Source organism: Vulpes lagopus, chromosome 14 (assembly GCF_018345385.1).
Source record: "Vulpes lagopus strain Blue_001 chromosome 14, ASM1834538v1, whole genome shotgun sequence".
NCBI lineage: Eukaryota > Metazoa > Chordata > Mammalia > Carnivora > Canidae > Vulpes > Vulpes lagopus.
In genome coordinates this window covers 29011020-29036717 of record NC_054837.1, presented here as the reverse complement: position 1 = coordinate 29036717, position 25698 = coordinate 29011020, and the positions used below count along the sequence as shown (strand labels likewise).

General features: G+C 51.6%; 1 protein-coding gene across 12 annotated transcripts in view; it reads left to right on the top strand.

Annotated features, from left to right (window-relative positions):
* Nucleotides 1-25698, top strand: part of KDM2B (lysine demethylase 2B) — a 124172-nt gene that overhangs the window by 33884 nt on the left and 64590 nt on the right. For 7 of the 12 annotated variants that reach the window (XM_041728627.1, XM_041728625.1, XM_041728626.1 and 4 more), the window contains 4 exons: nt 8976-9069; nt 10052-10205; nt 18602-18717; nt 24458-24584. In XM_041728627.1, coding sequence (XP_041584561.1) covers nt 8976-9069; nt 10052-10205; nt 18602-18717; nt 24458-24584 — 491 coding nt within the window. Of the gene's footprint in view, nt 1-4500; nt 4620-4882; nt 5510-5620; nt 6179-6233; nt 6371-6407; nt 6552-8975; nt 9070-10051; nt 10206-18601; nt 18718-24457; nt 24585-25698 lie in introns of those variants that run through there. The other 5 variants (XM_041728623.1, XM_041728620.1, XM_041728621.1 and 2 more) reach the window with 5 other exon arrangements.

Below are 25698 nucleotides of genomic sequence, written 5' to 3'. Positions count from 1 at the left end.
AAGGTAAAATAGATCACACTGGGGGACATAGATTTCAATTACTTTGCCTCCTTTAGATATATTTGGTATATTCTTCACTTTATTTTTTATTTTTAAAGATTTTATTTATTTATCCATGAGAGGCACAGAGACACACACACACACACACAGAGGCGCAGAGACACAGGCAGAGGGAGAAGCAGGCTCCATGCAGGGAGCCTGACGTGGGACTCGATCCCGGATCTCCAGGATCAGACCCTGGGCTGAAAGCGACACTAAACCGCTGAGCCACCCGGGCTGCCCTATTCTTCACTTTATTGAAATTTATTAAAAAAGAAAGAAAGAAAGAAAGAAAGAAAGAAAGAAAGAAAGAAAGAAAGAAAGAAAGAAAGAAATTCCTCTAAATAGTTTAATTCTATTAATACATCAAGAATCCTATCTAATTACCAAAAAAAGGCTTACATACAATTTTCTACAACGACAGGTCTTCAAAACATTATAGTTGGATTGTATGGCAGATATATTTACAAACCCTGTCAGTGGCTGTGGGAACTTGTTATAGGATTTGAACCTTGTTAGGAAGGAAGTTGTCACCTTGGAAGTAGTCCGTTGGTTTGGCTGAAAAGAATGCCAGTTAATCAGCGAGGTAAAAAATGATGAAGTCCTCTGGGACCATAGAATGGTTCTGTGGAATTTAATTAAAATGACACTGTTTCTAGAAGTCAGAGCTTCCACGCTGACAGGCCACCTGCATTCAGGTTTGCAGGAAGGAAGAGAGGAGTGTTACAGGCCCATTACTGCCTTTGCCCTGGCTCCAGGATTTGTGTAGTTTGATCATGGCGAGGGAGTTCGGAATTTTAGTGGGTTTTGGCTGAGATACTTAAGGTGAAGGGTGCTGGCATTTGTCAGGGAGTAGCTGTAACTTTGTAGGAGAGAAAAGGTGTAAAGGTGTATTAGTGTATTCATTATCTGTTGCTGCCTTTACTGAGTGCCCACAAATGTAAGACCCTATTCTAAGTAGTTGGTAGGCTACAGTGAATAAAGCGAAGTCCCCATGTTCAGAGGACTTATGTTCAGGTGGGGAAAAATGGGCAAGCAAACACGTGAATCATATAATTAAGGAGATGATAAGTGTCAAGGAGGAAATATAAAGCAAGATAAAGAGGGGCGCTGGCTGACTCAGTTGGTGGAACGTGTGACAAACAGTGACAGCTATTTAGGAGTACCCCTGTACTCATTGTTTATTGACACATAACATTACCCTAAAACTTTGTAGCTTAAAAAAGAAATCTTAGCAGCCTAAAGCGGCAAACGGTTTCTGTAGGTCAGGAATCTGGAAATGGGTTACCTGGCTCAGAGTTGCTCATGAGCTTGTCTCAAGACTTAAGCCTCGGCTGTAGTCACCCGAAGGCTTAACTGGGGCTGGAGGGCGCACTTGCAAGTTGGTGCGCTCATATGGCTGTTGGCAAGAGGGCTTAGTTCTTCACCATTTGGGCCTCTCCATAGGGCTGCTTGAATGTCCTTGTGACATGGCAGCCGGTATTCCCATCTCTTTCCAACCCCACAAATGGACAGCAAAGAAGAAGCCACAGTGCCTATTATGACCCATATTTGAAAGTCACATGCTGTTTGCTTCTGCCATAGTCTTTTTTTTTTTTTTTTAAAGATTTCATTTACTTATTCATGAGAGAGAGAGAGAGGGAGAGGGAGAGAGAGAGAGAGAGAGAGAGAGAGAGAGGGAGAAAAAGAGAGAGAGAGGCAGAGGGAGAAGCAGGCTCTATGCAGGGAGCCCGATGTGGGACTCGATCCCAGGACTCTAGGATCAGGCCCTGGGACAAAGGCAGGCAGGCGCTAAACTGCTGAGCCACCGGGGCTGCCCAACCATATTCTTTTAATTAAAAGTGAGGTCCTATGTCTAGCCCACACTCAAGGGGAGGGGAATTTGGCTCTATTTCTGAAAGGGGGGAGTTTCAAAGACTTTGGACATTTTTTTTAAAGATTTTATTTATTCATGAGAGACACACAGAGAGAGAGAGGCAGAGACACAGGCAGAGGGAGAAGCAGGTTCCATGCAAGGAGCCTGACATGGGACTCGATCCCGGGTCTCCAGGATCATGCTCTGGGCTGAAGATGGTGCTAAACTGCTGAGCCACCCGGGCTGCTCTGAACATGTTTTAAAGCCTTCATAATCTCCTAGGTCTGTGACAGGGGCATACCTCTCTCACTTAGGACCACTGGGTATTATACTGCACTCCAGAAGGAAATTAGCAAGTCTTTTCTGTCCTTACATGCTGCTTGCAGAAATGAAATTTATAGCTTAATGGAGGCAGACTGTGACTGACAAACAGAGAAAGGAAGGGTACCCCGTATATACCATACCTTTGGCCTCCAAATAATTGGGAGTCAACTGCATTTTTCTCCCTGTACTTTCTGAGGGTGGCAGGAAGAACTGAGAAAAAATTGGAGGGTGTGAAGTGAAGCTGAAACCCAGACAGGATGAAAATAGGTGCTGGGATGAGCAAGTTACAAGGCTGCCCCAGGCAGTCTCTGGTGGCCATGGGAAATCTTTCATCTCAAGGACTCAGTTTCCCCTTCTACAAAGTGGGGATCCTGTCATCCTTGCCTCACCTCCCAACCACGCTGTAGGGAAATGGAGCCTATAGTGATGTGAGATGTGGGTAGGACAAGATGTTTGTCTGTGTGGTCTCCTGTAGACACAAGGTCTCCAACTATCATCAGAATCCTTGGCTTTTCAATCTATTCTCCCTCATATTTGCATTGGGCTTTTTTTAAAGCTTTTTATTTTCATTTTTTTTTTGAGAAAGTGAGAGGGAACAAGCATGAGCAGGAGGGGGGGGGGAGGCAAAGGGAGAGGGAGAAGCAGGCTCCCTGCTGAGCAAGGACGCCCCCCTCCCCCATGTGGAGCTCAATCCCAGGACCCTGAGATCATGACTTGAGCTGAAGGCAGACACTTAACCGACTGCCTCCCGGGTGCTCCTGCATTGGGCTTTTATCTCGACAACCCTCATTTACTTTCAGCTCTCCTCAACCATGTTTGCTGGTACTAGAGATGATCATCCCTGTGTAATATCACACTGGGACACGGACCTAGAGAGGCTGTGGCAGTCACACAGGGATGGAGCTGTGGGCCAGGCATCACACCCCAGGCCTCTGGATTCCTGGCTTTTCCTCTCTACCTCTTTAGCTTTACAAGAGGAACAAAGAAAGCCAGCCTTTTCTGTGCTGCCATGTATAGACACAGACACTGTGTTAGACACTTAGCGCGTATATCTCAACGGTACTGGAAGTGGGTGTTAACTACCTTCATCTTATAGACATGAAACTGAAGTTCATGCAGTAGTGCTTCAATGCAGGGAACAGGTGTAGCCATTGAGTATAAGATGGGGGCTGGCATGGCTGTGGATAACTTAAAAAATTCTTCTTTTGGGAAAAAAAAAAATCCAGTGCTGGCCAAACCATGCACATTTAGGGTCTAGTTTGACCCATGAGGGCCACCAGTTTGAGGCCCCTGACTAACTCAACAAATGGGGATGCTGAGTTCGAGGAGGGGGAAAGATTTAGTCTAATGTCAAACAGTTGATCAGAATAAATATAGGGCTGTATTGCTGGGTGCTATACCTAACACAGATTAATCTGATGTGATCCTTGCTGGGGCTTGAGCTGAGGCACTTGTGTCCAAAAAAGTAATAATTTTCCCATGGGGATGACTCAGTCCAGCTGTCAGGGCCTTCTCTTAGCTCATTTAACTCTGACTATGTTTTGTGTCAAATACTTTGCTCAAGGAGCTCCTAGGTGGCTCAGTGGGTTAAGCACTCGACTCTTCATTTTGGCTTAGGTTGTAAGATGGAGCCAGGGTTTAGGCTCTATGCTGAGCGTGGAACCTGCTTAAGATTCTGTTTTTCCCCTCTTCCTCTCCTCTTTCTTTCTTTCTTAAGAAAAAAAAAAAAAAAAAGCTTTAAAAAGCTTGCTTAAGAACACCCATCGAATGGCTGGTGCTCGAATCCAAGATGGGAGATGTTTCTTGTAATTACACTTTTTTTCTTGTAAATAGGGAGAATATACTATGGTGAAAAGAATCAACCAGTTCCAAAAAGTTCACAGTGTGCAATCTCATAGCAGGCCATTGGCCATCCTGTAATGACCCTGGGAAGCAGCGCCCTGGCCCGGGGCATTGACCACCTTGAAATGACATCAACATTCACTTCCCTAAAATGGGGATTACAGGGTTGTTTTAAAGGTCAAACTAGATATTATGCATTTAATGGCTTTTATTATTAGCACTTGATAATCAGAGCCCATTGGTTAATATTTGTGGATAGCCCCAGTGGACGGGTTTTGGTAAAGAATGAAGAAGCTGGATTTCAGAGTCTATACCACTGTCTTCTGCTCCCTTGGGGTTTAGGGGAATGGTGTGGGGACAGAATGGGAGGAGGGCTATGGCCCTGGGGAGCACGCCCTGGAGGGTGGGACTACTGATTTGAGCTGAACCGTCTCCTGCAGCGGGAAGTCAGTGGTTGAGTTTGACTGCAACCTGCAGACCTTGCTTCTCTAAAAGAGTCTTGGGATCTGCCTGGTAGACCTGGGAGAAGGGCTGATAACCTCTGAGCCAGGCTGCTTGGGTAAGCACCATCACTAAGGTAGTGACCTTGGTGAGTCATGACCTCCGAGCCTCTGCTTTCTCATCTGTAAATGGGGACAATCCTGGGAGTGAACTCAGAGGGTGGTGAAAATTGTATTAAATAATCGCAGTATCACAGTGCCAGGTACTGTGTTAATACGTACGTATCTCAATGAATTCCCACAGTAACTCTGTGATGTAGGGTCACACAGCTGCTGAGGGCCAGGCAGGGGAAGGGGCCGCAAAGGAGCATCTTAGAACGCAGAGTTGAACTTAAGTCACCTCCCTGCCATTAGGATGAGAAACCCGGCTCAGGGACGGGAAGTAAGTTGCCCAAGGTCACACAGATGATGGTCTTTTTAGGGCTGGAGCAGCGTCCCTGGTCCCTGGACTGCCATACCTCGGGTCTGACACTCCCTGTAGCCTTGCCCCATGGACACATCAAGGTGGCTTTTGCCGGGTGGTCCTCTCCAGTGGCAGGACGGCGCCCACGCCCTCTGGAAACGGGGGCGCCGGTGTTCCTGGGCGCCTGCGGGCAGGGCTGCCCCGGGCCCCCACCCGGCCCGGGCGAGGGGGCGGCCGTGGGCGGCGGCGGCGTCCCCTGGCGCTGGCCTGGCCGGGAGCTTCCCTGTCGCCGCCGCGGCCTCCCTCCTCCTTCCTGGCGGCCGCCGCGCCGCGCGGGTGTTCAGTTTCAGCGCGGGGATGAGCGCAGGCTGCGCCCGGCGCCCCGAGGAAGGAAGCAAGAGCGAGCGGGCTGCACGGTCCTCGGCCGGCCGGGCCTGGCGGCGCCGTGGAGGGGGATCGGCCGCGGTCGCCTGCGCTGGGCGCGCGTCGGTCCTGCGCTGCCGGAGGGGACGCCCGGGGGCCGCGCTGCCGCCGCCGCCGCCGAGGGTAACCGCGGGCGCGCCGGGCGGGGCCGGGCGGGCGTCCCTGCGCTGCGCCCCGCGGGGCCCGGGCTGCCCGGGAGCCCCCGCTCCTCCGGGGCGCGCCGGGGCGGGGTGTGGGTCACCTCCCGCCCGCGGGCTGCGCAGCCCGCGTCGCGGAGCGGCTCTTTGTGTCCTCCCGGGGCTGCGTGTAAGTGTGCAGTGTGCGCGCGCCTTCAGCAGGCGCCCGGTGCCAGCTGGCCCCAGGCCCCCCGACCCCGCCAAGACCTTTGCCCCAGGCGCCGGGGGAGTTCTCGCTAAGTTGGAGGGAAAGGGGCGAGGTGGGGTCGCCCCGCTTCCCGGATCCCAGGCAGCGCCCCAAAGTTGGTGCTGCAGGTGCAGCGCCCCCTCCTACCACGCTCCTCCCCGGCCAGCGCGGGCCTCGGGAGGCAGGACCCCCCAGAGGCTTAGTTCGGGGGCGCCTGATTCTCATCCCCCAACTTGGAGGGTGCGCTCCTGCACGGAAGCCGCCGGGGCGGTGGGTGGGGGGTGTGGAGGGGCGCGGCTTTCCGGGCCAGGGGCAGCCGGGCGGAAGCCAGGCTGGCTGCCCGGTGGGGAGAGCTGAGCTTAGCGGCCGTGGCACGGAGCCGGGGCGCCCATGTGACTGCGGTGTGCTTTGGAAGAGGAAGCTGTAGAGGTCAGTGCAAAGGCGTCACGCCAGAGCGAGCGGGAGCAGGAGTGAGGGGGGAGACCCGGAATGAGCGCGGGGCGGGTGGCGGCTGCAGGGGCCCCGGACAAAGCCGCCCTGTCACAGCCACCCCGGCCCGGCCCGGCCGCGGACGCCTGCATTTGCCCCGCGGGAGGGGCGGCGGAGCCCGGCGGCCAGGAAGTGAGGGACACGGGGGAGGGGCCTCCCTAGGAGAGGCGGGGCTGGAAGTGGCACCCCGCGCTCCAGAGGGCCTCGCAGGATGCTGGAGGGCGACTTGGGAGGGCAGATGGGAAGCAAACACAACTTGGAGAACTTTCCTTGCACGTAGCTGCCGCAGCTCCCAGTGATTACGTCCATGCGTGTGTGTGTGTGTGTGTGGGGGGGGGGGGCGGCGGGAATTGGGGCTGGGGGCAGGAGGTTGGGGGTTGGTGCATACGTGGGGCCGGGTCGCCCTTGGGCCCAAGAGCCATGCTCCGCTCTGGGCCCGGGTGGTTACCCAGCTGCAGACCGAGGGAGGCACATCTCGCTCCACCCCACAAACACTTAAATTGTTTTCCCTAGGTTGTTTTCTGCTGAGGCCTGAAGGGGGTGGAAACCAAGGTTAGATTAAAAAAAGAAAAGAAAAAAGAATCCAGAGGAAGAGGTGGTTTTAGGAAAAATGAGGACTAATATTTTGAAGTGGTGCTTGGAGAGGAGGCCGGTTGGTCCGTGGGGGTGGGGTGGGTTAGGGTTTCACCCCCTACTCCCCACTCCCAGTTCCTTGGAGAGAAGAGGGTCACTCTGGTCTTCAGAGTAGGGACCCGTGTGCGCGTGCTGGGTGGGGGCGGAGGGTGCAGAGCGGGAGCCCAAGCCGGGACTCTAACAACCCCAGCGCCAGCCCCGCAGCCCCGCAGCCCCGCAGCCCCGCAGCCCCGCAGCCCGCAGCCCGCGCCTGTCTTCGTGACAGGGCTGCGTCCTGTGCTGTCAACTACACCCCTCCGATGGGGTTGCTAGGCAGCGGGGCTCTGATGTGGGGGAAGGCCTTCTGATTTGTCAGCCTCCTGCAGACACATGGTTAAGGCTCCTTCCAGCCTATCCGGAGGAGGGACGCTGGGCACGCTGCCTGCATACTGCCGAGCCCCGGGTCCACCTGAATGTGAGGTGCAAAAGGCAGCTAAGAGGGAGGGGGCACCTGGAGCCCACCAGCCTCCTAACCAGCTCAGCCCCACCACCCCCATTATCTCCACTGGGGCTTGCTGCTGGCTCCTCCCTGTCTGTCCCTGCCCCGTTCTGTTCCTCCCCTCTTCCCCAAACCATGGAAAAGCAAAGTGCAGCGGGGAAAAGAGGTCAGTGGGGTAAGCATGTGTGTGTGGGCCTCCGGAGGTGCGAAGGTGCATGAGCATGAGCCGTGGGGTTGCTGCCCCCTCCGTGCTGCTGGTGGCTCTTGTGGGAAGGGGTGGGAGGGAAAGAGGGGGCCCCCCGGCATTGCTGGCTGCCAGGCCTGGACTTGGAAGCCTGCCCTCTCCACCCCCACTGCCCCACCTCCCCTTAAGCTCTGCCCACCCCTAGGAGGGCAGAACGTCAGGGGAGGGGGGACCAGACTGGTGAGTTCCTGTAAGGAGGGGTGGGTTATCTGGCTGTTGCTAGAGCTCAGAAGGGGGGCTGCTGGCAGGTTCTGTCTCCTGAATGCACCTCCTCCACCCAAGCCTCTGAGGGTTGGGTTCTCCCCTCTGCCTGTCCACCACCCCACCCCCAAGTGTCTCCTCTTAATCCCTTCACTTTTTTCTTAGCAGCTATATGGAGATGGAATTCCCATACCGTTCATTCATTTAAAGTGTACAATTCGGTGGTTCAGTGTGTTCATAGAGTTGTGCATTCACAGTCAAATTCAGAACATTTTTATCTCCCCAAAATGAAACCCTGTACCCACTAGCAGTCATTCCCCATCCTCACCCTCCACCCCCAGCCTCAGGCTTTGGCCACTGCGAATCTACCTTCTGTCTCTGTAGGTTTGCTTACTCTGGACGATTCATATCCAGGGAATTGTATACTATGATCTTACGTGGCTGGTACCCCTGTCCTTTTGAGCTGCACTGCTCACTTCTCAGGCAGTTGCAGTTTGTCTTGCCGATTAGCTTTTCCTGTGCGGTGCTCTATTAAGAATGTCCCATCCTGAAGGGCAGGGGTCTGATGCATCCTTAGGCATTTCTCTAGGTGCCGTACCTAGCTCTGGGCTGGACCATTGGTTGGCTCTCAGTAAATGCTTATTGAATGAATGAAGAGATGGATGAGGACTGGTGATTGGCAAGCTATGCAGGTGGTTTACAGTGGAATTCCGGGGGCCCAGCTGCTGCACGGGGGGTGGGGGGGGTGGGGGGGCTGGCATCTTGGGAGAACTGGCAGGTACAGGAGCTGAGAAGGAGCAGAAAGGAAGCCTGTCTCGCTGGGGTGGGAGTGGGGGTGGGGCAAGAGTAGAAGCTGCCTGTGAGGGATAAACCCAGTGGCCTGTGGGTTGCCAGCTCTCTCCTGGGAACCTGAAAACCAAAATGCCTCCCCCAGCCTTGGGGGCAGGTGGCCAGTGCTTGAGATTCGTCATCTGATCACAGGGGCTTCCCCTGAGGGGAACTCCGATTAGAATTGGGTTTAAAAAGAAAAGAAAAAAAAAGAAAAGGAAAGGAAAGGAAATTCCCCAGTGTTAGCATTTATAAAAAGGCAGCTGGTCAAGCATCTCTGAAGCTTTTGGCTCACCTCCTGTGATTCAGGCACTGAACTGTTTTTTTTCTGCTCCCCTGCTTCTGTGCCACAGGTACTGTCTGATGAGCGTGAAAGGCTGTTTCACTGACTTCCACATCGACTTTGGAGGCACTTCCGTTTGGTACCATGTTTTCCGGGGTGGGAAGGTGAGTTGAGCTGAGTCTCTTAGACTTTTGTCCAACCCTGGCTATTTCTTCATGGAGGGGCTCGCTCCATGCCCCTCTTTTCCCTGCCCCACGCCCAACCAGCTCCTACCCTGTGAGCAGTTTCAGGGCCACCTCCTCACTCTCTGTCTTCTCCTGGAGAGAAGGATCAAGGTCAACTCCTTTGCATCACATCCAGTTACCCTTCACACACCTGCTTAGCCAGTCTAGTGTTCTAAGCACCTTAGGCCAGATTAGAACTCCAGTTCTGGTTCCCAAGAACTCCCAGTATTCATTTTGCCTGCTGTGGTGTCTCAGCCCAGAGACTGCTTAACTGAAAAGTCTAGTTGCTGGCACTACCTGCCTCCAGGAACATTTTATATGAGGCACAGACGTCTCCCGGAGAGAGGAGGTGGTGTGTGCGTCCAGGATGCTCCTGCTGTGTTTGCTTCTGCGTGCACTCCATACGGCTGTTGGGATGCTCCTTGAGTATACGCTTGCCTCCTTCCTTGCCTGGGTCTATGTGTATGTTTGTTTTAACCAAACGTGTTGGAAGAAATTCTGGGTAGGAAGTCATTCTGCTTGGTTCCAGATGTTTTTCCTCCTTCTCCAGAGTGAGCACAGTCTGGGTTTATTTATTGGACCATTTTATCATATAACTTAGGAAATTCCCTTCTTTTCCTTCCCTTACCTCTCCAACAAGCCTGTGGCTCAGGAGAAAGAATGTTCCACAGAGTCCAGGAACTGTACCCACCCTGGCGTTTCAGCGGGAATGGAGATTCCTTAAAGGCAGGCAGGTGTGACCCAGAAGGGCGGCACCCCCTCCTCACCATCCCAGAGACCCTTTGGGCCCAGTCCTGGAGGTGGTCCCCTATCCTCCCCGCTCCTAGGCCGGTGGGGCTGTCTCCTTGGGTTGTGCACAGCCTGAAAGAAATCCAGGACTTTGGCCCAGATCTTCAGCTCATTGCCTCCTTTTCCTCCCAAGATCTTTTGGCTGATTCCTCCAACCCTGCACAATTTGGCACTGTACGAGGAGTGGGTGCTGTCAGGCAAACAGAGTGACATCTTCCTGGGAGACCGCGTGGAGCGATGCCAAAGAATTGAGCTGAAACAGGGCTACACGTTTTTCATCCCTTCCGGTAGGTTTCGGCAAGAGTGGTGCTGGGCTCTCCCCCGGCCCTTGGCTCTCCCAGACACCGGGTGAAGGCTCCTGCATCCCTGTGGCCTCAGCCACAGTTTTGGGCCAAGTGATGGGGTTCTGTGGGCCTGGTGGCCAGTGGCAGTCCCTGAGAGGAGACTGTCCCTTTCACATCTCACCTGTGTCTCCCTGCCCGTTGGCTAGAATTCACTCCTGGGAAAAAGCCCAGGGCCTCCCTCAGGGAAGCATGAATGGCTTTCCCAGGACTTCCTGTGGAGATTTCTGTGTGAGGGGATGACGGTGGTACTTTGGGGAGGGGTCTGGGTTCACCCTCTTGAAGGAGGAATTGGGTTGTTTTACCCAAGGAAGTGCAGTGTATGGTAATGGCAGTCCCAGGGAGGTTCTGGGGAAGGGCAGACCCCAGGGTGAGGGGCTTTACAGGGGTGCCTGAAAGCCTAGGAAATGGGCAGAAGGGAATATACCTTTTGGAAAGGGCCCAACATGGCAGCCTCCCTTCTGCGGATCAAGGTGAAGTGTAGTTAAGGTCAATGTCAGCTCTTACATTTGGATTCCCTCCTTCCCCTACCCCCAAAAAATTAAGAAGAAAAGAGAAAAAGAAATCAAGGCTACAAGTATAGTAGAGGGCAGTTGTTAAGAGCACCAGCCCTGGAGCCAGACTACATGGCCTTAGTTTGAATTTTAGCTCTGGTGCTTACAAGCTGTGACTTCCTAGAAATGACTTTACCTCTCTGTGCCTCAGTTTTCATGTCTGTAAAATGGGAGTGAGACTTCCCAGGGTGGTAGTGAGGACTGAGTGAATGAAGAACTACATGCCTACAGGTATTTGGTGATGGACCGAGGACTTCTGGGCAATTACAAGCTAAGGCACCAGTGAGCATGACATGCCCTAGGGGTTAGGGAGTGCAGTCCTTGGCTATATTAACAGTAACATTTTCCCCAAGATGAGGAAGGTGACAGTCCCACTGTTGAGAGGAAGGGGGTCAGGTCACATAGAGCAGGTTGTGTTCCTTTTGGTTATTATACTTTGGAGAGTAAGTTGACCTGGAGATAGGAGTCTGGAAGTCACATCAGGTGAGATGAATTTGAAGGAGGAATTGAGTGGATTTTACCCAGAGAAGCAAAGCAGGTGTATGAGAACAGCAGTCAGCTAGTTGAAAGGTTGTCTCTTAGAAGAAGAGGTCCAGCCATGCGGTGTTGGAATGACTCTGCTCTGCTAGGTAGTGAGCTCCCTGTCACTGGGTGTATATAAGTAGAGGCTATATATAAGGCTGTGCCAAGGAGCCTGCAGGGAATTTGCCACTGAGTGTGGGCTTGAACCTTACGAGTATCCTTTGAAGCAACTAAGATTTATTGGATGGAGAAGCTGGTCACACTTAGGTTTCTGAGAGTTGAGTTGGAAGCTGGCCTTGGGTCTGGACATGAAGCACTATGGTAGCATCTTCCACTGAGGGGATGAGGCCTGCACACTTGTACTCTTCTAGAAAGTTGGGCAGAAAGTAGAGATTTCGATATTAGGGAAATTGGGGATTTGGAAGTGGCAGGGTGTAGTGGGGGTGACTTTGTTGCCATGGCTCCAGGTCCATCCTCAGACTTGAGAGGAAGGACTCCTATGTAGGACAGAATGGTTTGTAGTTGGTGGGCAGCATTTATGGTACGTACCCTGGCAGATGTGGCACAGAAGCTCGGGAAGGAAGTGGTACCCTTCTCGAGTGTGTTCAAGCCACTCATTAGGTGTTGGAAGATTGGCCATGGTAGATGCAAGGGAACTCGATAATGCTCTTGGCTTTGCTGCTGATGCTCATTGTGACCTTGGGCTGGTCTCTTCCCCTGTCTGTGCCTCAACTATCCTATCTCTACAACGAGTGGGGTGGGGCTGAACTGTGGAACCCTTAGATCCCTCCCAACCTGGCCCCCCTGAGTGCAGGCCTCCTAACCTCCCTGGGAGGACAGACCTTCTTCTTTCGGGCCTTTTTGCAGAGGGGGGAGGTGGCTCATTGCTTTCCTTTAGTCTGGGATGGGAGGGGTGTTCATTTTGGTGACTTAGCAAGTTGGGAAGGGTCTTGCGAAGCAACATTGGAGCTCCAGCAGGGGTGTGACTATCTGCTGAAGGCAGGAGGAGGATTTGAACTGCAGCTAGTGGGCTGAGTGAGACCCCAGCAAAGACTCCTGGCCCTAAGGGTTGTGAGTGAGATGCCAGCCTGTTCAGGAAATGGAAAAGTGGACAGTTAAAATTTGTTACCTTCTCAGGGGGACGGGGTACGTATGGTTCCCAGGCATTGATTTCTGCAGGGACCAATGAAATTTAAAAAAAGAAAAATGGGAGCTTGTAGTTATAAACTTGTAGTTTTGCTAAAGACGGGTGTTAATCAAAAACAAAGCAAAACAAAAACACCCTGGCATCTACTATTGCTGATTTTCACAAATGGAAGATGACGCTAAAAAAGTTGGAAGTACATGATTTCAGAATAAAGGACAGTTCTTTAAATCTGACAGTTCTGAGTTTATGAAAAATCTGTGCCATCTCCGTTTTTCCCATTTTGTTGCCAACCAGTGAAAACTGAGGGGCCGGAGTTATGTAGTCACAGAAGTCATTGGGCACCTGGGATTCTTTCCAGCCCCAGCGCCCCCTGCGCTATGGACAGACACACATCTAGGTGTTGGGAGAGTTGGAGTGTGGCTTTGGGTGGACAGTGGAGAGCTAACCTTGGAGAAGCAGGCATCTCTCCATGTGGGTTCTTCTTCTTCTTCTTCTTCTTTTTTTTTTTTAATATTTTATTTATTTATTTATTTATTCATGAGAGACACAGAGAAAGAGAGAGGCAGAGACACAGGCAGAGGGAGAAGCAGGCTCCATGCAAGGAGCCCGATGTGGGACTCGATCCCAGGTCTCCAGGATCACACTCTGGGCTGCAGGCGGCACTAAACCACTGCGCCACCAGGGCTGCCCCATGTGGGTTCTTCTGTATCAGGAGTAGAGAAGCTAATTCTGGCATTTCTCACCTCTGACCTCCCACCATGGGTCTTTGTCACTACAATGCAACCTTGGACCTGTGTCCTCGTACCTCATGCTGGCCTCACATCTCCCTGTGGGTCATTTAGCAGGTCTTCAAAGTTCTAAGTTAACCAGGAAGTTGCTAGGTTGGGATGGTTTTAAATGTTACAGTGTCTTTATGAGATGTGGTTTAACTCTTTCTTCTTGTGTGTGGCCTGGGTACTGGCTGTGCTGCAGGGGTGACAGTTCTCAGGCCTCATTCCTGGGTGGTCTGGGAAAGCTGCCTGGAAGAGGAAGACTTGAAGGTGGCTGGGGAATGTTATCTGGAGAAAGAGGTGCGGGTTTGTCCTGTTGATGAGGCAGAGGCAGTGGGAATACAGTGGCCTCACCAGGGTGCACACAGCCAGGGGCAGGAGTGGCTGGCAAATTACCCAGACTTAGCCTGATCATTAGGTGGAAGGAAAACTTGAGGTGGAAATCATCCCCAAGGAGTGGGAAGTCAGATGGACCCAGTGACATCTTTTTCCTTCATGTGATGTGACCTGTGGCCAATGCCCTGACCATGCTGATGCGCTCAGCCTCCCCCTCTGGCTGCACCAGCTTCAGTGAACTATGGCTAATGGTAATAATAACTCATATTACTGAGCGACAAACATTTTACATACATTACTTTCTTTATAAGCAATGGGAAGAAACTTATTTCTTTATTTTTATTTATTTTATTGTTTTTTAAAGATTTTATTCATTTATTCATGAGAGACACAGAGAGAGAGAGGCAGAGACACAGGCAGAGGGAGAAGCAGGTTCCTCACAGGGAGCCCGACGTGGATTCCATCCCAGACCAGGATCACACCCTGAGCTGAAGGTAGATGCTCAACTACTGAGCCACCCAGGCATCCTGAAACTTATTTCTTTAAACAAAGAAGATTCATGGGGGTGCCTGGCTCAGCGGTGGTAGAGCAGGCAACTCTTAATCTTGGGGTTGTGAGTTTGAGCCCCACATTGAGTGTAGAGATTACTTAAAAAAAATCTTTTTTTTAAAAAGGTTTTATTTATTTATTCATTCATGAGAGACACAGAGAGAGAGGGAGAGAGAGGCAGAGACACAGGCAGAGGGAGGAGCAGGCTCCATGCAGGGAGCCCGATGTGGGACTTGATCCCAGGTCTCCAGGATCATGCCCTGGACTGAAGGTGGCACTAAACCACTGAGCCACCGGGGCTGCCCTAAAAAAATCTTTTTAAAAAAGATTTTTATTAAAAAAAAAAAAAAAAAAAAAAGATTTTTATTTATTTATTTATTTTTTTAAAAAATATTTTATTTATTTATTCATGAAAGACACAAGGAGAGAGAGGCAGAGACACGGGCAGAGGGAGAAGCGGGCTCCCCACAAGGAGCCCAACACGGGACTCAATCCCAGATCTCGGGATCAAGCCCTGAGCCAAAGGCAGATGCCCAACCACTGAGCCACCCAGGCGTCCCTTAAAAAATCTTAAATAAGTTTCCTGAGGCCCAGAAAGGTGAATGAACTAGTCCAAGGTCACACAGTTAATAAGCAACAGAGCAGGGCAAGAGCCCAGATGTGCCTAGTTTCAGAGTTGACCTGGTTCTCGTTCTCCATTAGCCTGGGAGTCAGCAGACTTATGATCTGGTCTTCCTTCTCAGCTATGTGACTTTGGGAGAATTTTTTGCTCATTTAACAAACTTCCTTAAGGGCCCACGTGGCAGTGTGGAAAGTGATAGGGGGGACTGTAAGACAGATTCTCTCTGTCTTGAATTCATGTCCAGCCAGGGAGCAGCCAGGATGGTGGAGGCCAGTATGGGGACCTGGGAAGGACCCTGAGGTCAGTGGCTTGATCTGGCCTGAAAGTGTTTCCCATCTTTGCCTTGTATTAAGAATCACCCATGACCTAGGGGCGCCTGGGTGGCTCAGTTGGTTGAGCATATGACTCTTGATTTTGGCTCAGGTCATAATATCTAAGTGATGGGATCAAACCCCACACTGAGCCTATGTTGGGCTCCAGGCTTGGTGAAGTCTGCTTAGAATTGTTTTCTCTCTCCCTCATCTTTTCCCTCTGCTCCCCCTGCATTCTCTCTCTCTCTCCCTCTAAAATAAATAAATAAATATTAAAAAAAAAAAAAGAATCGCTCATGACCCCAAATTCAGGGGTAGCCCTAGGTGTTTTTCTTAGTCTTGGGACATTCTGAGAAAAAGTAACCTGAAGCTACTCAATAGTGTAATGTGGCTTGGGCCTCAGATGACCTGCCTGTAAAATGGGTAGAGAGTAGGGAGATGGTAGCAGTGAAGCAGACTAGATGTGAAGTGGAGGGAGTTGGGGCTCCAGGAAACCGAATGTTTGCTGCTCATCTCTAGCCAGTTAAAGTTGGATGAAAATGGCCTAGTGGGCCCACCTTCCTGTTTTTCTAGAGAAGGAAATAATTCAGATTATCTTGTGAAATTTCCCCATTTTTGTAACACAGGTGGATCAAACTAAACATACTCCTGAGTCTACCGCAGTCTGTGACCTGCCAGTTTGGATCATTGGTACCAGCTGTGAGGTCCTAGAGAGGAGAGGCTGCACCTTGGCAGCTGGACTGCCCAGCCTGGGGCCTGGCCCAGCTCAGGGAGTCCATGAAGGAAGCAGGTCTTGGCCCTTTGTGAGGTGCATGACTTTTGGGTTTACCCCTACAGCAGCCACAAAGACAGACAAAGGTGGATGTGGGCGGAGGGGGCTTTGGTATCTGAATCCTGAGTGTCTGGGTTGTGGGTGAGAGAGGCTCCCTGTGCTCCACTGGCCCTCAGGTCCCAGAGAACACCTGTCAGTAGGTTTTGTGGGTCGCCTGCTTTCCTTCCACGATTGGATCTGTCCCCTGTCGCTTGGCCTGAATTGCCTCTGTTATTGCCTTCGTATTGCTGGTGACTCTGGCCTGAAAGCATGCACAAGGCAGATACCAGCCGCCCCAGCCCAGTCACCAGCCTGGGACACCTGCTCTCTCATGCTTACTGGGTGCAGCTAAGGAGACATCACCAGGAGGGTGGGGATGGATGGAGTCTATGAACACTGTTGTTTCCCCTCCCTGGTTCTTCTGGAGGGGAATGTTTAAGTCATGGAGCAATCTGAGGAAGGCTCGGGGGTGGAACTTGGCAGTGACTGATCCATTTGAGGCTGCCTGACCCCCCTGTGAGGTCCTGGCTTGGGGGATAGAGGGGAGTGGGTAGAAGTTTCTAGAAGCCCTTGCAATGCCTGGGGGTATAGATTTCCTGTCACTCCACTTGAAACAGAATCTCTCTTCTATTTCCTGCTTTGCTCACACAGCAGGGTAACAGGTTGGGTGTGTCTGCATCTTCTACCTGACAGGACAGAAGGGAGAGTCCAGGGCTGATAAATGCAGATTTACGTGGGTACCACTCTTTGCAAACCTTCAAGGAGGAATGAGATGACCACAAATATCAGTGGCAGTTGCTTACATGGACTGAGTTCTTGCTCACCAGGTCCCCCACAGGGGAGGCAATGATCTCCCTCATGGGCAGATGGAGGCCAGGAGAGGGGATAGTCAAGTGCCCCCTATTGCATAGTGAGTCAGCCATGGAACACTTTTCCCCCGGAGGTCTGGGGAGCTTGGGCTTTCTCTAGGGCTCTGTGTCAGCATGTGAGGAGCATAGGAACAGGACCCAGGAATCTTTGCCCCATTCAGGCTTTACCCCACTGCCCCATTCAGGCTTTACCCCACCATATGCGGCTGCCTGACCTCGGCGGTCCTAGGTCTCAGTTTAGGAAATGTTGCTTAAGTAACATTGATGGTGGTAACAAGAACAGTAATAGCGTAGCTCTGCTCAGCAAAAAATATATTTAAAAAAAATGTACAGCTGAGAAAATCAGGTGCTCCACAGCTGAGGTGGAGAGGCAGAAGCAGATGTGGAAGCCAAGTCGGCAGCCGTACTTGTCCTGCACAGAGGTGCGAAGGTGTCGGGAAGGCACCCAGGTGTTGGCAGGAGCGCACCTGCCCAGTGGAGCCAGCAGTGTGGGGAGCTGACAGCAGCACCAGGTTACACAGAGTCTTAGTTCTTGTGCTCTGGGCTGGTGGTTCCCTGGCCTCCCCCTTGACTGCCTGCTCATCCCACTCCCTGATGGCTCAGCACACTGAGTGTCCCACAGATGGTGTCCATGGCCACCTGTGGCTGCCTGTGACCCGGGGTTGGCATCTTTTCAGTGGAGGTATAGGGGCTCTGCAATTGTCCTTCAAGCAAACAAATGATTCACATGAGTTGGGGAAGAGGGGCCAGGAAAGAGAAGACGTGGGTGCCAGGGCTCAGGATCCTGGGGCTTGGGTTGTCCTGTCTGTCACCTTTGTCCTGTGCTGACCCTGTCTTTCACCATGAATCTCTCTGCCTCTGTCTATCCTTGTCTCAGCTCTATCTCTCTTGTTTCTCTCTGTGTGTCTCTTTGCCTCCCTGGCATGTTTGCAGTCCCTTTTCCTGGGACCTGTAGGCCTGGTGCACTAACCAGTGCAGAACGGGTTAGGCCTGGTGCACTAAGCCGTGTAGAACACCAGTACAGCATAGCCGTCAGAAACGGAGGCACTGTGTGCTCGCTTCGGCAGCACATATACTAAAAACGGAGGCGCTGTCACTTAGTAGTTGTGGCTTCATTCAGCAAGTCACTAACCTTCTCCTAGCCTTCGTTTCGGCATCTGTAAATGGGAGTGGATTATAATCCTGCCTGTCCCCTAGCTCTGCACTATTACTATAGGTGGGAGTGCATGTGGGTCTGTTGAGCCCTTGAAACATTCCTTTGCCAAAGGAATCAGGTGGCTTGATTTGTCTGGCCTTCACAGACCGAACAAGGCGACACCCTGGGTTCCAATCATTATAACTTCACTTTTCTGTGTGTCGGGCAGGCATGTGTCTGGATCTTGTAGTTCTGGCAAGATGTCACTCCTGAGTTGTGGCCTCAAGCAATCCTTCGTGACTCCTCCTGAGACTGGTGGTCTCTGGGATTCTGAGGGGCGGGTGAGCACCCTGAATGAGAGGGGTCCAGCTCCCTGGCCAGCAAGGGAGGGAGACAGGGCCTGCCTCTGCTGGCTGCTGCGGCCAGGCCTGCAACAATATGAGGAAGCCTTTATCAAGGCCATCCAGCTGCCTACCACCGTCTTGAGCCAGCTAAGGGTCCGTGCCTGCAGTGGTCTATCAAGGCCGTGTGTCTGAGACCTGTCAGCCAGCCAGGAACCCTGCCTTCTGCATCAGGCAGCCCGAGTATCCTCAGTTCTGGCCCTGGTTGCTCACTGAACCTCCTGTGCCCTTCTGCATGCTTCCATAGGTGACCCTCCCACCCCAGTGGTCCAGGAACCAGTGGCTGATCCTCTCTCTATGCCCTCCCCACCCCAGGTTGGATTCATGCAGTCTACACCCCCGTAGACTCTCTGGTATTTGGCGGAAACATCCTGCACAGCTTTAACGTGCCCATGCAGCTGCGGATCTATGAGATCGAGGACAGAACACGGGTAAGGCCGCTTCCTTCTCTCCTCGTGGGATTGCCCAGCCCCTGAGCTCTGTCCGGCGCTCAGGGTATGTGGGACAAGTGATTCCAGAGTCCTCCTTGGTCCCCCCTCCCTCCTGTTCCCTGCCTCAGCAGGGCCTTGGTCCTTGCAGGGGCGGTTGGCAGGAGTCCCACCCAGAGCCCCTGGAGTTTCTGTTCAGCTCCAGGCCAGGCCAGTGGCGGCCAAAACCCCCTTCTCAAAGAGGAAGTATCTTTTGAGAAAGCACTGTGAAATATCAGGAACCCTGCCTCTTTCTTCTCGTGTGTAGGGAGGGATGCAAGGGAGTTGGGCAGGGGATTTTGTGGTTATTACTGCTGTGGTTCAGAGGGGGGCCTTGGAAAGGTCAGCTCTTGGGCGTGTGTCCCCTCCATCCAGGGACCCCAAATGTGAAGTAGTACCCTGAGGAAGGCAGTACCTGTGAGTCCCTCAGGATTGGCTCTGAGCTCTGTCTCAGTGTCTTGCTTGCAGGGTGGGGTGGGGTGGGGGTGTGGAGGCTTTTCCTCTTGATGGTGACAGTAACATGTAGGGTCTCCCTGACCTCCACCACCCCAGGACTGGGCGGGGGGATGCTGAGGCTTAGACACCTGACCCGGTGCTCCTTTCCACTCCGCTCCATGAGCTTCCTCTGGAAAGTACTGGCTGCTTGCATCTGTACCCTCTTCCCATTGTGGAGTTTGGCCAAGTGTCCCCAGACATCTGAGACCGATTTGAGGGAGGGAAACGAGCCAAGACAGTGCCCATTCTTTCTTCTTTTTTCTTATAGTTATTCAAATATTCATTTCTTTTTTCTATTGAGATAGAATCCGCATACCATAAAATTGACAGTTACAATGCCCAGTTCGGTGGCATTTGGCGTATATTCACATAGTGTGTAACCACCACTCTAATGCAAGGACATCTTCATACCCCAGAAAGAAACCTCCTACTCATCAGCAGTTACCTTCCATACCACACCTCCCCACCCCACCCCCCAAGCCTTTGGCAACCAACACTCTGCTTTCTGACTCTACGGATTTGCCTCTTACTGGACGTTCTATAAACCGAATCATATATTGTGTCCTTTTGTGATTAGTTGCTTTTACTTCTCATGATGTTTTTAGGGTTCATCCATGTTGTAGCATGGATCAGTGCTTCGTTCCTTTCTGTGGCTGAATCAGAGTCCATTGTATGGATAGACCATACCACATCTTCTTGGATTTTGCCCCAGATGACTTTTTTTTACCCTAGGGAGGTACTGTCATGCCTGGACTCTAAAGAAGCATCTCATTGAGGCAGATGCCTTGGGCCCAGGGTCCCCACCTTTCTTGGTCTATAAACATATAAACATAGGTCTATAAACATCTTGGCCTATAAACATAGGCCCTGATCTGCACAAAATCACATACATGAACCAAAATCTTAGCTGCTGTGTATCCGACTTCTCTAACAGTCTCGACGTTGAGGGACCTTGTCTGAGGGTTTCCTGGGAACAACCTTGAGCTGTATTCAGTGGTCAGGTGTGCTGACAAGGGCAACTGCACATCTTCAGATTGATGGGTTTGCTGCTGGGATGCCTGGATCTGCAGAGACAGTCGTTTTGTGGATTTTTCTCTGTTGCCTGCCTACCATCCCTTTTCCGGTCTGGGGGAGGCCAGCCACAGCCAGCCCTGGTCTGGTGGATGCTTCTCTGTGGCTTTCTGGGTGTGAGTGGTCATCTCAGTCTGGGTCAAGTGCTGTCTGGGGCTTCAGCCAACTGTTCTTTGGCCAGCCCTGAAGAATGGGCCAGTTTGCGTGTGAGCAGACTTGGGCGGGGGTGTATGGGATAGAAAAGAAGAAATCTAGAAGAAGTGAGGCCCACGACTTTCTAGCCAATTCCTGAAAGCCAGAATCAGGCTGGGATTTCTAAAGGCTTTGGCAACTTGCTTGACAGCTGTCCCCCCTCCCCTGGGGAATCCGAATTATATATCTCCGTGGATTTGGGCCCCATGATTCCATCAGGAGCCCAGCTCCCCTCCCCTGCTTGGTGGGAGGTGGGAGGAAGGGTAACAGTGTGGAACCCCCAGCGTCACACTGAGTGCCTGTAGGATATCATGCCCATGTTGAGATAAGCACGGCAGGGTCCCGTCCCCCCCCCCCCCCCAGGTCCACCGTCCGTGTTGCCTGAGTAGGCGCCCCATCTGGTTTCCCTGAGGCACGTTGATGGGTGGGGGGCTGGTGGGCAGGCTGGCGGGCAGGCTGGGTTGGAAGCAGCGGCAGGCTGTTTAATCTGCTTTGATTTCTGGTCTTTGGAGAGGGCTTGGCTACAAGGCCCAATTGTTTATGTCTTAGGAGCCAAGGCAGACAAAAGATGCTGGGGAGAGAGCACTGGAAGCCAGATAAAATGCCAGGGCTCCTTGTCAGCTTGCTACAGCTTAATTCCTTACATCCCTGCGAGCTTTCTTAAGAAGGTTATGGCCATTTAAAAATAGTTTTTCAAGAGTCCCTAAAACAAGGCTTTGCTTGGAAACCAAAGGCAGGGGCTGGGACACAAAACTGTCAATCTTTAAGCCTCATGGTGTGGATTTGTCTTAGAAAAAGAATTTGCCTTTGCGGCCCAAAGTGAGGACCCTTTCCATCCAGACCAGGGGAAACCCAGCAGTCTCCTATGTTTAGGAAGCCATGTCTTACGCACAAGGATTTTAATGTTGGGGGGGGGGGGGTTGGATGATAGATGACTTCACCCTGGTGCCCCTGTGGCTCTGTCCTGCCAGGGCCTGGTGGTTTCTATGTGAAGAAACCCACATGCGTACTGCCCTGTGCAGATTAAATCCTCTCATTGTAAAGACACAGGGGGCAGAAGGAACGACACCAGGAATGGATGTGTTGCATGTTTATTATTCGAAGATAACGTCTCAACAACTATCACGACATATTTTTTAACTCCAGTTAGCTTGATGAGGAACAGGGATGGTCCAGTCGATCATTCATTAAACTGCCGTCTCTCTTATGTTTATCTTTTTTTTTTTTTTTTTCCTAATGGCTCTAGTGAAAGCAGCTTTCTCAGGAAAGGTAACGCCGCACGCTCCATTCCCCCTCAGCCAGTGAATATCTATTTGGAAATCGCAAATAATTTTCCCTTCCTTTCCTCTTTTCCTCTACCATTGGATTTTTTTTTTTCCATTGACTTTTTTTTTTTTTTCCAGGAGAAAAACAAATTTTAAGACTCTTCCACCCACCCTCATATTTTAGTTTTTCAAGTCCCTTGAGACCTAGGAGATTTAGATGCACCAAAATACCTTTGGTTCCGATCTCCTAAGGTCACTCAGCTGTTAGAGGAGGGGCTAAGGCCAAGTGCTACTCTCAAGGGCCTTTGGGAACTCACAGCTACTCCTTGAGATCTGCAGATATAGACTGATTCCCCCCCACCCCCCAGGCTGGGAGCGCTGCATGCTTTCTGAATGCCTTGCCTTTCGGTGAACAGCTCAATTTGGTGAGGCTCCGAATTTGTCAACAAATAATGTTGAGCAATCGTGTGTTTAATGTTCCCAGGCATGTGGCTGAAACCTTTTGGAGGCGAAGGGTGGAAGGCGACAACCCGTTTGTAAGTCAATTCTTTGCAAATTTTTGTTTCCTGCGGTGCTCTCTTGGAAAAAAAAAAAATAAATAAAATGAAAAATTTTGAATTCCTTCATCAGCATTTGTTTTCACTCAGCTGGTTTCCCTTGGGTTCAGCAACAAGGAGGGGAGACTTCTCTTCCTCCTCTCCTGACATAGAGCCAAAAAAAAATATTTTTTTTTCCTGATCTAGAAAGATTCTTGGGCGCTGGTTGTGCCCATCAGTGCAGAGCGGCTTGCATGGTTTCCCAAAATTTGAAAGGACAAAAGCAACTTCAGAGATTTGCCAATCGAATCTGAAGTCAGGAGATGTGAATGAGGGTCGGAGAAGAGGTGGGCCTGCCCGCCCTCATCCTGCTCTGTTGGTATTGGCAATTGGTTTCAAAATCGTCGCTTGGTCCTTGCTCTGGAGCGGGGGTAGGGCTGAGGCTCCCAGACCCTTCTTCACAGGAGGTCAGGCTCTGTCTCAGTCTGAAGTGCCCCTCTCCTTATAAACTCAGAAGGGCATTGATCCAGTGACGGTGAAAAAGGATGAATGCTATCTCAACATTAAAGCCGGGGTTCTCAGGAACGTAGCTGGAGCCAAGGAAACCGCTAGATGTTCCCAACTCCATGCATCCCCCCGGAGGAGCTCAAAAGCATGCGGCGGCCAGGATCTCATTCCAGCACACCCCATCCACCAGAGGTGGGGAGGTCAAGTGGATCCAATAAGCAGATGGGAGAAGCAAGACCCCCAACGTGGGCAAGACCCCCAACGTGGGCAACCGTGGGCCTCACGGTTGAAAACTAAGTCAGTGGGGCCTGGGGTGGCTGGGGGTACTAAGCTGGGACTCTCAGGGCAGAGTTGGGGACTTTTCCAGGTGGTCATTGTGAGAGGGGCAGGAAAATGCTATTTTAGGGCACATGGAGGTCTTAGGTCTGCTTGTCTTTGCCTTTATACCACATGTAGAAAGTTGCCTGTAGGCTGTCACACGGAAAGGTAGGAGGGTGTCCTGGCTTGACATCCAACTCCCTGGGTTTCTGGAAGTTAGGAGAGGTGAAGAGGGGTCTCTTGCACAAGCAGAAGTTCCTGGAGGCAGACACACCCTTGGTGAGAGGGCAAGAGAGCGGGCCCGGAGTGCATGTGGATGTGCAAGATCTATGGGCTCAGGATGAAGTTTCCGGAATGTTCATCAGTGCAAGGCCATCAGTGGAATTGCTTCTTTGCCATCTTTCTTTGCCATCTTGTCCATTTAGACCCCGTGCTTCCACCCATCAGAATCCTCCTGGAGCCCAGGGCTTTTCATAGTTCTGATACACAAAGCTATCTGCACCTACACTTCCTCCCCTCAAAGAAATGGCCCAAAGGGGAGCTCCCTCTGGGCTCCTGCTCCAGACCCAAGCGTGTGTCTCCTGGTGTTAGAGCCATCTGGGTCACCCTGGGGACCTGTGTCCAAGGGAATCTTCTGGGAGTACAGGTGGGGCAGTGCCAGGTGGTTATCTGGGAGGAGCAGGGGTGGGACGCTCTGAAGCCCCTCCCCTGGGGTAGGAGAGGCCACATCCCCTCCCTCCTCATTGGTCCCCCCTGTCGCCTCCCTACCCAGAGTGCAGGAGATGCTTGGTAGCTGGTTTGCAAATGGGTAAGGTTTGGGGGTGTGTGTGTCAATTTCTGTCTTTCAAGGGGCAGGGAGCATAGCAGAGTCTGTGCAAGAATTTTTGAGAACGAGGAGGAGCCTGTGTTTGTTGTAGCTGGAATCAGGCTCACATCTGCAGGTACCCGCACCCTCTGTCAGCAGGTCAGGGAACAATTCTTGTTTCTCTGCATCTCACAGAAGCACAAAGTGGACCCCAGTCCGCCTTCCCCTGGTGGCCTGTAGCTCAGGGGGCTTTGAAATGATGCTCTCACCTAGGCCTCTTTTTCCCCTCTTCCTCTTCATTTATGCATGCTACTGGTATCTTGCCCCTTTCAGCGCCTCTCTCCTGCCTTCCAGCTCCCACCTCCCCCATTTTTCCTCCTCACACCATTTGTGCTCTTGTTAAGATGGTGAAAATAACTCCTACCCGCAGAACCCCGCCCCCACCTCCCCATTTTCTCCCTTGGTTCTCCTTTGCCTTACAGAAGTTGACTTCCAACCTGGGTCTTTGCTTTCAGGTGCAGCCCAAATTTCGTTACCCCTTCTACTATGAGATGTGCTGGTATGTCTTGGAAAGATACGTGTACTGTGTGACCCAGCGGTCCTACCTCACTCAGGAATACCAGAGAGAATCCATGCTTATTGGTGAGTGCAATGTGGGCCCAGCCACTTCCAAGAATTTTTTCAGTGTGGCCCTTGAGAGTCTCTGGGTTCTTGGAACTCTTTTGAACCAAAGTGTTGGGCAGATTCCTAGAGACCCCTTAGGAGGGGAAGCCAACTTTGTCAATGTCCCATTTGGAATACAGAGTCCAAGAAATTGAAAGTGTGATCCTAACAGAGTCACCTTGGTGGCCTCCAGGTCATACTGAGGAGTCATTCCCAGGCATGGTTGCTGAAACAGGATCCCTACAGAGCAAAGAATCCTGGTTGTTTTATTCCTCCATGGCCACCAGCTGATCCCCTATTCTCAGCCCTCCGCTGCACCTAGGGGTTGGGTTTTTGTCTATATAGGAACAGGCCCATGGGATGCAGCCAATCCCCCAAAATCTGAGGCCAGCTTGGAACCAGCGGGGAGGGGTGACCAGGGCTGGAGACACAAGCATGACAGAGCATTGGGTGGTTCTGACAGAGGCAGGGAAATAGCCTTTAGAGCCATGGCTGCTGCAGGGAGCCCTGCCTTAATGCCTTTACTTAAAGGGACATCACCCCCCAAATGGCTTGATCCTGGAATCTAGACTTCTAGATGCCTGCCTGGACTTGCCTGTAACTGTGACAGTGAGCCCTGAGGAGCAATCTGGAAGAACATGGGTCTTCCCCCGCTGCCTCTGAGCTGAGGGGTTTTCTGGATCCAGAGTCTGCTGAGACTCATTTACTGCTTCTTTCTCATCACAGGATAGAAAAATAGGATCGATCTGTCTCCTGTAGGGTCTACACAGTTTCTCCTGCAATCTCCCTGATTTTTAGATTCCTTATTATTTTTTTTTCTCATTGTAGAAAGCCTCTACCCTCCTTCCCTTGACTCTCATCCTTAGTGACTTTTTTAGAGCTTTCAGATTGGGCATATGATGGAGAACAAATAGTTCTCCTGAACTATTTGTAATAGAACTCAGCAAAATAGTTCTGCTGAGGTCTGTATTGGGAAGTGGTTATTTACTTCCTAGAAATTCAGTTTTGCCTGGGGAGTCTCTTATGGGTCTCGTACATGTCAGATGATGCAATATTCAGGTGTTGAAAAGTCCTGAAACCCCACAACCTGCTC